The sequence below is a fragment of the Coregonus clupeaformis genome, chromosome 3 (genome assembly GCF_020615455.1).
Source record: "Coregonus clupeaformis isolate EN_2021a chromosome 3, ASM2061545v1, whole genome shotgun sequence".
NCBI classification, from domain to species: Eukaryota; Metazoa; Chordata; class Actinopteri; order Salmoniformes; family Salmonidae; genus Coregonus; species Coregonus clupeaformis.
Window position 1 is genome coordinate 44,894,946 of NC_059194.1, and position 13,196 is coordinate 44,908,141.

General features: G+C 42.9%; 1 protein-coding gene across 2 annotated transcripts in view; it reads right to left on the reverse strand.

Moving 5' to 3' along the window:
* LOC121579070 (cytoskeleton-associated protein 5) overlaps nucleotides 1–13,196 on the reverse strand; it is a 69,162-nt gene that overhangs the window by 37,763 nt on the left and 18,203 nt on the right. For both annotated transcript variants that reach the window (XM_041893337.2, XM_041893336.2), the window contains exons 12-20: nucleotides 8,760–8,903; nucleotides 7,938–8,042; nucleotides 7,642–7,752; nucleotides 3,734–3,826; nucleotides 3,232–3,417; nucleotides 2,776–2,870; nucleotides 2,603–2,660; nucleotides 611–736; nucleotides 141–283 (exon numbers count right to left, since the gene is read on the reverse strand). In XM_041893337.2, the coding sequence (XP_041749271.2) occupies nucleotides 141–283; nucleotides 611–736; nucleotides 2,603–2,660; nucleotides 2,776–2,870; nucleotides 3,232–3,417; nucleotides 3,734–3,826; nucleotides 7,642–7,752; nucleotides 7,938–8,042; nucleotides 8,760–8,903 (1,061 nt within the window). The remainder of the gene's footprint in view (nucleotides 1–140; nucleotides 284–610; nucleotides 737–2,602; nucleotides 2,661–2,775; nucleotides 2,871–3,231; nucleotides 3,418–3,733; nucleotides 3,827–7,641; nucleotides 7,753–7,937; nucleotides 8,043–8,759; nucleotides 8,904–13,196) is intronic.

Here is a 13,196-nt window from a genome sequence, read left to right on the forward strand (position 1 = left end):
ACTACATGATTCCATATGTGTTATTTCATAGTTTTGATGTGTTCACTATTATTCTACAATGTAGAAAATAGTAAAAATAAAGAAAAACCATGGAATGAGTAGGTGTGTCCAAACTTTTGACTGGTACTGTATGTGCTAACCTGATATCAGTGCGAGGCAGGAAGTCCATGATGTCACCGGCACTCCCCTCTTCCTCCTGTTCCTTGGACTCTTCTCCCTCCTCCTGCCCACCTGTCCTTTTGGTGGACCCTCTAGTGGGGGTAGGGGGAGTCTGGCCCTGCATCTGTGACACAGCAGAACCAAGATGAGTCAATCACAGAGTCAATATGGAAACAAAGTTACGCCTGGCAACAATGTCAAAGAAAAAACAAACAAGTAAGCATTCTTGCACTGATAATATTTAATGTGAAATTCATTTATAGGCATTTAAGAGGCCATAATCCAATTATTTCACAATAGGTTACTTACTTCACAATTAGAAAAGTATTTGATCGAAAGGCACATTATTTGGTAGCTACATTTAAGGATAGATACATCAACATACTAGGTACTCCAAGTGTCAAGTCAGCTTGAGAGAGATTTATGAAGATGTGTCAACTAAAAATCCTACCTTGTCAAACTCTGTGTCGATTTGAGCGAGCAGGGCAGCCTTCTCGTCCTCAAAGAACATACGCAGTGAGGCGCCCATGTACAGGTACATCGTCCCCAGCAGAGAGATGGCTGCTGTTCGTATAGCCTGGTAGACACACACGTTAAAAAGGCAGAGACTCGTTAGTTTCTTCACCGTTACTTAAATAACTTCAACTACAGTGAGGGAAAAAAGTATTCGATCCCCTGCTGATTTTGTACGTTTGCCCACTGACAAAGAAATGATCAGTCTATAATTTTAATGGTAGGTTTATTTGAACAGTGAGAGACAGAATAACAACAAAAAAATCCAGAAAAACGCATGTCAAAAATGTTATAAATTGATTTGCATTTTAATGAGGGAAATAAGTATTTGACCCCCTCTCAATCAGAAAGATTTCTGGCTCCCAGGTGTCTTTTATACAGATAACGAGCTGAGATTAGGAGCACACTCTTAAAGGGAGTGCTCCTAATCTCAGCGTGTTACCTGTATAAAAGACACCTGTCCACAGAAGCAATCAATCAGATTCCAAACTCTCCACCATGGCCAAGACCAAAGAGCTCTCCAAGGATGTCAGGGACAAGATTGTAGCCCTACACAAGGCTGGAATGGGCTGCAAGACCATCGCCAAGCAGCTTGGTGAGAAGGTGACAACAGTTGGTGCGATTATTCACAAATGGAAGAAACACAAAATAACTGTCAACCTCCCTCGGCCTGGGGCTCCATGCGAGATCTCACCTCGTGGAGTTGCAATGATCATGAGAACGGTGAGGAATCAGCCCAGAACTACACGGGAGGATCTTGTCAATGATCTCAAGGCAGCTGGGACCATAGTCACCAAGAAAACAATTGGTAACACACTACGCCGTGAAGGACTGAAATCCTGCAGCGCCCGCAAGGTCCCCTGCTCAAGAAAGCACATATACAGGCCCGTCTGAAGTTTGCCAATGAACATCTGAATGATTCAGAGGAGAACAGGGTGAAAGTGTTGTGGTCAGATGAGACCAAAATGGAGCTCTTTGGCATCAACTCAACTCGCCGTGTTTGGAGGAGGAGGAATGCTGCCTATGACCTCAACACCATCCCCACCGTCAAACATGGAGGTGGAAACATTATGCTTTGGGGGTGTTTTTCCTGCTAAGGGGACACGACAACTTCACCGCATCAAAGGGACGATGGACGGGGCCATGTACCGTCAAATCTTGGGTGAGAACCTCCTTCCCTCAGCCAGGGCATTGAAAATGGGTCGTGGATGGGTATTCCAGCATGACAATGACCCAAAACACACGGCCAAGGCAGAAAACAGTGGCTCAAGAAGAAGCACATTAAGGTCCTGAAGTGGCCTAGCCAGTCTCCAGACCTTAATCCCATAGAAAATCTTTGGAGGGAGCTGAAGGTTCGAGTTGCCAAACGTCAGCCTCGAAACCTTAATGACTTGGAGAAGATGTGCAAAGAGGAGTGGGACAAAATCCCCCCTGAGATGTGTGCATACCTGGTGGCCAACTACAAGAAACATCTGACCTCTGTGATTGCCAACAAGGGTTTTGCCACCAAGTACTAAGTCATGTTTTGCTGAGGGGTCAAATACTTATTTCCCTCATTAAAATGCAAATCAATTGATAACATTTTTGACATCCATTTTTTCTGGATTTTTTTGTTGTTATTCTGTCTCTCACTGTTCAAATAAACGTACCATTAAAATTATAGACTGATCATGTCTTTGTCAGTGGGCAAATGTACAAAATCAGCAGGGGATCAAATACCAGTCAAATTGTCAACCAATCCATCTACCACAGAGCTCTATAAGAGCAAGGAATGAAGACCCAGAAATGTCAATCTAAGGAAACATAGCAAAGTACAAAATGTTTTTAACCATAATGCATACAAGCTGACTGACAAATTCCAAATAGCAGCAGACAAATAAAGCCAGACACTCAACAAATAGATATCAGCTCGAGCAGCAGTAACACTCACAGGATTGGAGGCACCCAAAGCAGTCTTGACGTGGTTGATAAAAGCTTTCACATTGATTCTGGAAAAGGAGAGGACATGCTTGATTGATTGATTCAATACCAATTAATGAGACAAGAAAGAGCTGACAACACTCCAATGGAATATAAGACCTGACCTGTGTGATGATAACTTACCCTGTGAAGCCAAATTCCTTCATGGCATTGGCCAGCCAATTCAGTGTCTCAGCTTGGTTTTTCGGGTTCTTCTGGGCAAAGGCCAATGACACAACCTGGAGTGGTCAGAGTGGTTAGTGGATTGTCTGCAGTTTGGTTCACAATAAAGTAAATCAATGGTGTCAGGTAATCTCAGTGAGAAAAAAACAAAAAACTATCGACAAACTGCATCAGTGGGTAACAGTTTGTTATCCAAGGAATGTTCACACGCATCCTTCCCTCCTTTCTTTAAGTAATAACTGAACAAAACAAAAGCACACATTTTGAAGCAAGCCATGGGTTCCAGTTCAACTACTTGGCATTGACAGACCTGGACTTGTACAATACATTAATTTTCCTTTACAGTTGCAAACCGTTTTCTGTTGTGTTCCCTAATGAACATGACCCTGGCCATGTTCAGTGTATCCAGTCTGTTACCTGTTCAGAAATCCAGGACAAAGAGCAGGCCTCTCCTATGGCCGTCAGGGCGTCCTTGGCCTTCCCTCCACACTTGACATCTCCCACTTTCTCCACCAGGGCATCCAGCACCACAGAGGCAGACGTCTTAGAGAACCTGCCCCTCTGGGCCACCACCGCCACCACCTGGAGCTTTAGCTGCATCACCTGGAGGCATGTCACAACACTGAACATTTTGTAGGCTGTTTAAGCACACTTCAACCAACTAATTTTAAATACAGTATGCAGGTGAAATCATCCTGTTGACAGGTTTGGACACAGTTGATATTGTGAATCTGTATTATAAAATAGTTTGTTTTGCACACCTGCAGTGGGTCTTATCACTAGCCAATTACTAGACCATTAAATAGCATCTTTTCTTGGCAAGAGGCACCATCAACTATTATAGACCCCCAAAACATTTAGGCAGAAATCTACTCTCTCTGGACAACCCCCAGTTGAGTGTGGTAGGTATGTTAGGTACCTGGAAGTTGGTCTCCTTCCAGCCAGGTTTCTTGGCCAGCATGCGGACCAGAGCCTGACAGGGCATCTCACTGATGTCCATTTGCTCCACAACCTGGAGGCGAGAGGTCAGAACAGATGGGTTAGCATCATGCACTCATACAGGATGTCTTTGAATGTGTAACGCCTGGTGTGTGTCTCAATTAAGCATTAAGGGTGTGGTATATGGCCAATATACTGTACACCACGGCTAAGGGCTGTTCTTGTACCAACTCAGTGGCCTTATGGGTAGAGTGTCCGCCCTGAGATTGGAAGGTTGGGAGTTCGATCCAGAGTCATTGCAAATATAGTAAAAATGGGACCCAATTAGGGTTGAATAGCAGGAACCGGGTTACTGAGATTTCCCACCCAAACCCACTCCCATTTCCCAGGATAAATATATTTGAGAAACCAGTAAATTATTTCTATGAACATCATGACATGAAATGGTACTTAAAATGATGTGCTGGCTTCTCTACAGCCTAACTCTATGCGAAGGAGATGTGTCGCGCTGCATGAGTCAAATGGTGGTACCACCTAGGGCTGTTACAGTGACCGTATTACCACTACACCGGCAGTCAAGAGTCATGACCCCCATCAAATTCCACGTGACCGTTTAGTCACGGTAACTAGGCTTCTACAAGCGCTGACGCTGCTGATGGTCATTAGTAGCCTACAAATCTTGCTAACTGCCTTGTACAAAGCACTCATTTGTCCCTCTAATCACTCTGACATCAATGCAGATGTTATCGAAAATCTAAATCACTTCATGAGAGCCCTTGAGCTCATGTTGAGCAACATTTCTATAGGCTATGCAATTCCGCGAGAAAACAGTGTTGGATGGCCTCTATTAAAAAAAGAGGATCCATCAACTTTCTATAGGCTAGGCCTACTACCTTTATTATTATTAACTTTCCTAATATTAAGCACACTGCTTCGCTTTACAACAGGAGTATAGCCTACCTGGCCAGCATGAAAATTAACCACGGGAAAAGTGTCCTCTATTCACTACTTGTGCATAGATGAGAAGTATTTTGTTCCCATGCTCTGAGACAGCGGCATGATAATGGTCTATTTTAAGTCAAAACTGATTTCACACATATATTACTTAGTATATGTAAAGACAAGATTAAATCAAGAATCGTCTGATGGGTGACAATATTCACTTGTGAATGATGCCCAGCTTGTAGGCAGTAAGGCAAGAAACGCGCATGCCTTTTATTTTTTTATCATAGTCCCAACACCTCATGTCGCCTAGCCCATAGGCTTATATATGTTTTGATAAGGTTTGTATCACAACTAAAGTGTGATCACTTCTAAAATGAAGCACATTAACCCGCTTTACAACAGGTGTAGTGCCAAACTGGCAGACATAGGCGGAGTGTTTGGTTAAGATCATTTTCACCATAAAATGCACCTTTATAATTACATTTACATTTTAGTCATTTAGCAGACGCTCTTATCCAGAGCGACTTACAGTTAGTGAGTGCATACATTTAATTTTTTTATACTGGCCCCCCCGTGGGAATCGAACCCACAACCCTGGCGTTGCAACCGCCATGCTCTACCAACTGAGCTACATCCCTGCCGGCCATTCCCTCCCCTACCCTGGACGACGCTGGGCAAATTATTCGCCGCCCCATGGTCTCCCGGTCGTGGCCGGCTACGACAGAGCCTGGATTCGAACCAGGATCTCTAGTGGCACAGCTAGCACTGCGATGCAGTGCCTTAGACCACTGCGCCACTCGGGAGACGTAATAAAGCATTACATGCATAAATCACTTTTGCGGTCACTTTGAGAACGGCGTTTTCCCGCTAATTGATTGCATTTTGGAACATTAGCTCTTGTAGTCTACTGCTGCGTGCGCATTGCTGCACTTACGTGAAGAAATAGCCTAATAGTTTATCAACATTTTAAGCTAAACATTCTGATCTGTTGCATCAGCTTCATTGCTTTTTTGATGCTAGTGGTTGTATTAATTTAGGGATCTATCACATCCCACAACTGTCCCAGAGTATGGTTGGAATATTTATTTATCGTACAGAAGGACAAATTGACCAATATAATAGGTCAACTTTTGTACTATGGGGATAGTAGATTGACATAGGCTAGTGCTTTTGCCTGTGAGAAGAACCCGATCACGTGAAGGGCATTGGCTACTAAGAATTGAAATATCTGAGAGAGCCATGTGAGTGAGAGGCGCTATTATTTTCAGCCCAAGGGCACAACGGCCACAAAAGGCATGGATTTTCTAAAGGGGCATTACAGCCACACTAGGGGGATGCCACCGAGAAATTCGAGGCATTATCCAGTGCTTGTCAAATTGTGAATGAGACTGTTGAAGTACGTGGAAGAAACAAAGCAGAGCTCATGCCTTTCATGCAACTTTTTTCAAATAATCACTAGTCGCATCATGCAGCCTTCGAATGTATTGAACATCCAAACATATAGCCCAACGTTTCTATCACAACTAAAGTTGCATAAATAACTAAATTAAGCATATAGGAGGACCTGTTTTTTTGTTAACCGCTCACAGAATAGCTGCATGTGCGCACTACCTCAAATCGTTTAGAGAAAACATTTATATATTTTATTCAGCTATGTTTAATTTTATTATTTTATTTACATTTTAGTCATTTAGCAGACGCTCTTATCCAGAGCGACTTACAGTTAGTGAGTGCATAGATTTTTCATCCTTCATACTATAAAATAATGCCACGGAATTCTAAGCAAATCTTGTCTTCTAAATTAACTAGTGTAGCCCAAAGCTATATGGCATAGCAGAATCAGGGCCTAACATAAGGACAACGCAGAGTATGCTATTCTGTTCTTCTGAAATAGACTACATTTTCTTCATATGTTTCTTTAGACCTGTCTAAAATAATGGATTTATTGTGATGGTGTAGGCTTGTTGCTCAGATGGATAAAATCCAAGTGTGCTTTGGAACATCAGATTTTTTAATGTTCCAAAGGTCTGTAGGCTATGGGTGGAAGCCAGGAGATGCTAAATGTGTTTATTTTATTTTGTATTTTATTTAACTAGGCAAGTCAGTTAAGAACAAATTCTTATTTACAATGACAGCCTACACCGGCCAAACCCGGATGACGCTGGGCCAATTGTGCGCCGCCCTATGGGACTCCCAATCACGGCCGGTTGTGATACAGCCTGGAATCGAACCAGGGGGCCTCAAGCACTGAGATGCAGTGCCTTAGACCGCTGCGCCACTCGGGAGCCCACTATTTATGTTAATTAATAGTCAATTACCTTGAAACCGGCATTTATTTGCTTGACAATCACCGGCTGACAAAATGTCATGACCACCATAGCCCTGGTCACATCAGATACTGACTGATTTTCTGATCCACGCCCTTACCTTTTAAGGTATGTGTATTCCCAGTCATGTGAAATCCATAGATTAGAGCCTAATTAATTGATTTCAATTGACTGATTTCCTTATATGAACTGTAACTCAGTAAAATATTTTTAGATATATTTATATGCTTTAGAATGACACTTTGGGTTTGGGCGGGAAATACCGGGGTACCCAGGAGAAATGGGAGTTATTCTCGGAATGGAACATTTGTAAAATACCAGGAAAATATTCAACCCTAGACCTGATGCCACTCAGCATTAAGGAGATAGATTGGGGGTAAGGCCCTGCGATAGATCAGCATCCTGTCCAGGTGGTGTACTTGTACGTCTAGCTGCCTCACGATACATAAACAGGCGATATGCTCCTGCTCATATGAGCCATTCCTACTCACACAAGGCTGGTGCAAGGCTACTCAAGGGCTGTTCTTAGGCAGACTTTTGCTGCGAGAACGAATATGTTGTAAGAGAGTAGATGGAGAAACAACGATGAGAAAGTGAATACATAAATACTGCTGACCTTGTAAAATTCTTCCATGCTGGCCAGCCTCTCCTTCCAGTTGGAGCTGTCCAGCATCTTCACACAGGAGGCAGGCAGCACCGCTGCTGCCAGCTCATCACACACCTCCACCTGAGAACACAGTCAATATGTACTTTTGACCAGAGCCGTATCAAATGACACCCTATTCCAGAGCTAAATATTAGTGTACTAAAGGGGGAAATGGGCTGTCATTTGAGACTTGTATCTATTTAATATTGAATAATTTATTGATGACTATATAGATGCTTCAAAATCAGTAAGATGTGAGTACTCACCGAGAGCTCAGTCTCCACGATCTCTTTGGTTTCGCCAGGCTTCTTACTCTTGGCTCCTGGTCCTCCTGCTGCCCCAGGCTTCCCTTTCTTAGCAACGCTAACATCCTAGACAACAGATCAAACCAGATCATTGTATTTTTACATACAGGAAATAACACATTAGGGAAACATTGTTAAAAAGTATATTGAGCGCAATTTAAAAAACAGGAAAACCACAATCCAGCCTTTAGCCATGACCAAACACTGGCTGCAACCCACCATTGAGGATTCACTGCTGTAGAATAAAACAGCATAGATGACCACATAGATGCTTTGGGAGTCAGCAGAGATTACATTGTCCCACGCTGCACTCATTGCACTAATTTTACCAGCAGGTTGTCCATATGTCCAGCTTCAACACTAAACCCCCCACCTATCATGGTTTTGACCAAAGCCTTTTATTGAAGAGGAGACCCTACAAGCATCTCAGCTCTGTGCTTAGCTAAAGAAACACTGTCCCTGGGGCTCTGGGTACTCTGTGGTCACTGGTTTAGTGGATCACACAAGAACGTGTTGAAAAGCATTAATGCAAATACCTCCTAGCGTCTTTCCCATGGATTGTTCACTGGTTTTCAAGCTCTATTGGTTAGAGTGAAAAACAAGCTGCTCTACTCTACTGTATATAGTCAAAATTATTACAATTAACTTTAAAAGTTAAAGTTCAATTGAACCCCTCTAAAGACACATTGAAACATTTTGTGCAACAAACCTGACAAGGACCACCATTGCATGCAAACACACTACGGAGAGACAATACATACAATAAGAGTCATGCCCTCTCACCTTAGACACAGGGGCCTTTTTAGGGGGCCTTGAGAGTTTGGCTGGGGCCTCGGACTGTGGCTGCACCTTGGATCCAGGTTTCACTTTCTCCGCTCCTCCTTTCTTTCCTCCAGCCAGCTCCACATTGTCTGCACTCTCCTTTATCTTTGAGAGGAAAATAGCATGAAGAAAATACACTTGGATTTTATCCATCTGAGCAACAAGATGGCCTGAGGGCAGCAACAAAGATAAATCAGAATTATGTCAACAATACTAACACTATATTTCCACAAGAAACTGGCTCTGAAAACGCTGCAACAGCTATTTTATTTGAAGTTGACTAAAGGGAGGTAGGAAGTGACCAAAAGCAGGGATCCAGAGTGATTATTTTGCGTCCACTGACTTGGGACGCTTAATGTTTTAATTGGGTGCATCAGTGTGAGCTGCAAATTCTAGTTGGTCACTTCACTCAAAACTTAATATTTTTGGGATGGCTAAAACCATGATTTGGTCAAACAGTAGCCTTCAGTGCAATAATATTCTGACTCCTGCATGAAAGTGTCTGATCTGCCCCTGTGCCCGTTTCTCCCTGTGCGCTCAGAGTAGGCAAGAGGGAGAGAAAGCGAGAAAATGTGTTCTGATGGGTTCCGCCAAAAATAATTACACAACTGCTGTGACTGTTGGAGAGAGGAGGGAAGGTCTCAGCTTTCTTTAGAACTCTAAATATTGACAGTTTTTAATCTAAGTATTTGGTGGCTTTGAGATATAGGGAGCGCAGGAAGCATGAGTCTGTTTTTAGGACATAAAATGTACTGTTAGATTAATAAATTACATGGCTAACAAGCAACATACTATATTTAGCGATCTAGCTAATGTGTCTCAACTTCCCCAGCTGGTGAACTAGCCCCAACTTTTGTACACAAAAGTTAAGTAAATTAATCTCTATTGAACAAAATAAATCTGCAATTCTGGAGCCCTACTTTGAGATTAAAATATATCAACAATAGCCTAATTGTCAACCCAGAAATGTATGACAATCACTGGTTTAGGTTGCACATCAGACTAAATTGGTCACGCATTCCTGCTTGTTTAAATCAACGTATTTCTTGAATCATACCGTCTCAGTAGCACAGTGAATAACTTAATAAAAGGGCATTCATTTTACTAAGTGACGCCGCAACAATTTTGGTGCAGCCAAATCATGGGCTGGTGCCACCATCTGAAAATGTTAGTGGCACCAGAGGAAAAAGTCTGGAACCCTGAAAAGTGTAAAACCATTTATCCATACTAGCAGTGGAGATATATTAGTGCCTTCTGAAAGAATTCAGACCCCTTGACTTTTTACACATTTTGTTACGTTACAGCCTTATTCAAAAATGGATTAAATAAATAAAAATCTCAGCAATCTACACACAATACCCCATAATGTTAAAGCGAAAATAGGTTGACATTTTTGAAAATGTATTAAATAAAGAGAAATACCTTATTTACAAAAGTATTCAGACCCTTTGCTACAAGACTCGAAATTGAGCTCAGATGCATCCTGGATCTGAGCTCAATGACCGTCCTTGAGATGTTTCTACAACTTGATTGGTGTCCACCTGTGGTAAATTCAATTGATTGGACATGATTTGGAAAGGCACATACCTGTCTATATAAGGTCTCACAGTTGACAGTGCATGTCAGAGCGAAAAGCAAGCCATGACGTCAAATGAATTGTGCATAGAGCTCCGAGACAGGATTGTGTCGACGCACAGATCTGGGGAAGGGTACCAAAGAATTTCTGCAGCATTGAAGGTCCCCAAGAACACAGTGGCCACCATCATTCTTAAATGGAAGAAGTTTGGAACCACCAAGACTCTTCCTAGAGCTGGCCGCCCGGCCAAACTGAGCAATCGGGGGAGAAGGTCCTTGGTCAGGGAGGTGACCAAGAACTCGATGGTCACTCTGACAGAGCTCCTCTGTGGAGATGGGAGAACCTTCCAGAAGGACAACCATCTCTGCAGCACTCCACCAATCAGGCCTTTATGGTAGAGTGGCCAGACGGAAGCCACTCCTCAGTAAAAGGCACATGACAGCCTGCTTGGAGTTTGCCAAAAGGCACCTAGACTCTCAGACCATGAGAAACAAGATTCTCTGATCTGATGAAAACAAGATTCAACTCTTTGGCCTGAATGCCAAGCATCACGTCTGGAGGAAACCTGGCACCATCCCTACCGTGAAGCACGGTGGTGGCAGCATCATGCTGTGGGGATGTTTTTCAGCTGCAGGGACTGAGAGACTAGTCAGGATCGAGGCAAAGATGAATGGAGAAAAGTACAGAGAGATCCTTGATGAAAACCTGCTCCAGAGTGCTCAGGACATCAGACTGGGGCAAAGGTTCACCTTCCAACAGGACAACAGCCCTAAGCACACAGCCAGGACAATACAGGAGTGGCTTCGGGACAAGTCTCTGAATGTCCTTGAGTGGCCCAGACAGAGCCCGGACTTGAACCCGATCAAACATCTCTGGAGAGACCTGTAAAATAGCTGTGCAGCGACGCTCCCCATCCAACCTGACAGAGCTTGAGAGGATCTGCAGAGAACAATGGGAGAATCTCACCAAATACAGGTGTGCCATGCTTGTAGCGTGATACCCAAGAACACTCGCGACTGTAATCGCTGCCAAAGGTGCTTCAACAAAGTACTGAGTAAAGGGTCTGAATACTTATGTAAATGTGATATTTCCATTTTTTATTTGTAATACATTTGCAAACATTTCTAAAAACCTGTTTTTGCTTTGTCATTATGGGGTAATGTGTGTAGATTGATGAGGGAAAAAAGAATTTAATCAATTTTAGAATAAGGCTGTAACGTAACTAAAATGTGGAAAAAGTCAAGGGGTCTGAATACTTTCCGAAGCCACTGTGTGAGTGTATATATATATAAATTATACACACACACGCAGCTCTGGAAAAAAATCATCAAATTCATCGATCCTCCACCAACCTCAGTGGGTGCGAGACACTGTGGCTTGTAGGCCTCTCCAGGTCTCCGTCTAACCATTAGACGACCAGGTGTTGGGCAAAGCTGCCATTATTTTTGTAGGTCACTTGATGTCATCCTACGGTTGTTGAGCAACATTCGAATGAGTTGGCGGTCATCCCAGTGAGTAGAGTCGTTTTCGCCCTCTGCCGGTCTGTAGCTTTGCTGTCCCCAATGTCTGCTGCTTGACCTTGTTCTTATGAACCGCCGTCTTTGAAATTTTAAGGATGGAAGCAACCTGACGCTCACTGTATCCCTCTGCCAGTAAAGCCAGAATTGAACCCTTCTTTTCCTACCTCAAAACTTTCCTTTTCAACTATTTTGGCATGGTCAATAGTTATTTTTTGATTAATATTCCATTTGAGGTACTATTAGCACTGTTTTTGCCATCCAGCTGGTCCTATTGCAAGAGGATAGTGATGACCACAGCAGTGGTTTTTATTATTTTCCTCGTTAAATAACATTTGGTTCAGGTGATCACCTAATCAGTACCTAATTCAGTAGAATGAGGTGTGCCTGTGTTGGAATTCAACAGACACTGGAATGGAAGTCATACATGTAGAGATGCTGATTTAGGAAAAATGTGCAGTGGTCTCTACATTTTTTCCAGAGCCAGCATATATATATATATATATACAGTGAGAGAAAAAAAGTATTTGATCCCCTGCTGATTTTGTACGTTTGCCCACTGACAAAGACATGATCAGTCTATAATTTTAATGGTAGGTTTATTTGAACAGTGAGAGACAGAATAACAACAAAAAAATCAAGAAAAACACATGTCAAAAATGTTATATATTGATTTGCATTTTAAATGAGGGAAATAAGTATTTGACCCCTTTGCAAAACATGACTTAGTACTTGGTGGCAAAACCCTTGTTGGCAATCACAGAAGTCAGACGTTTCTTGTAGTTGGTCACCAGGTTTGCACACATCTCAGGAGGGATTTTGTCCCACTCCTCTGCAGATCTTTTCCAAGTCATTAAGGTTTCATGCCTGACGTTTGGCAAATCGAACCTTAAGCTCCCTCCGCAGATTTTCTATGGGATTAAGGTCTGGAGACTGGCTGGCCACTCCAGGACCTTAATGTGCTTCTTCTTGAGCCACTCCTTTGTTGCCTTGGCCGTGTGATTTGGGTCATTGTCATGCTGGAATACCCATCCACAACCCATTTTCAATGCCCTGGCTGAGGGAAGGAGGTTCTCACCCAAGATTTGACGGTACATGGCCCCGCCCATGGTCCCTTTGATGAGGTGATGTTGTCCTGTCCCCTTAGCAGAAAAACACCCCCAAAACATAATGTTTCCACCTCCATGTTTGACGGTGGGGATGGTGTTCTTGGGGTCATAGGCAGCATTCCTCCTCCAAACACAGCGAGTTGAGTTGATGCCAAAGAGCTCCATTTTGGTCTCATCTGACCACAACACTTTCATC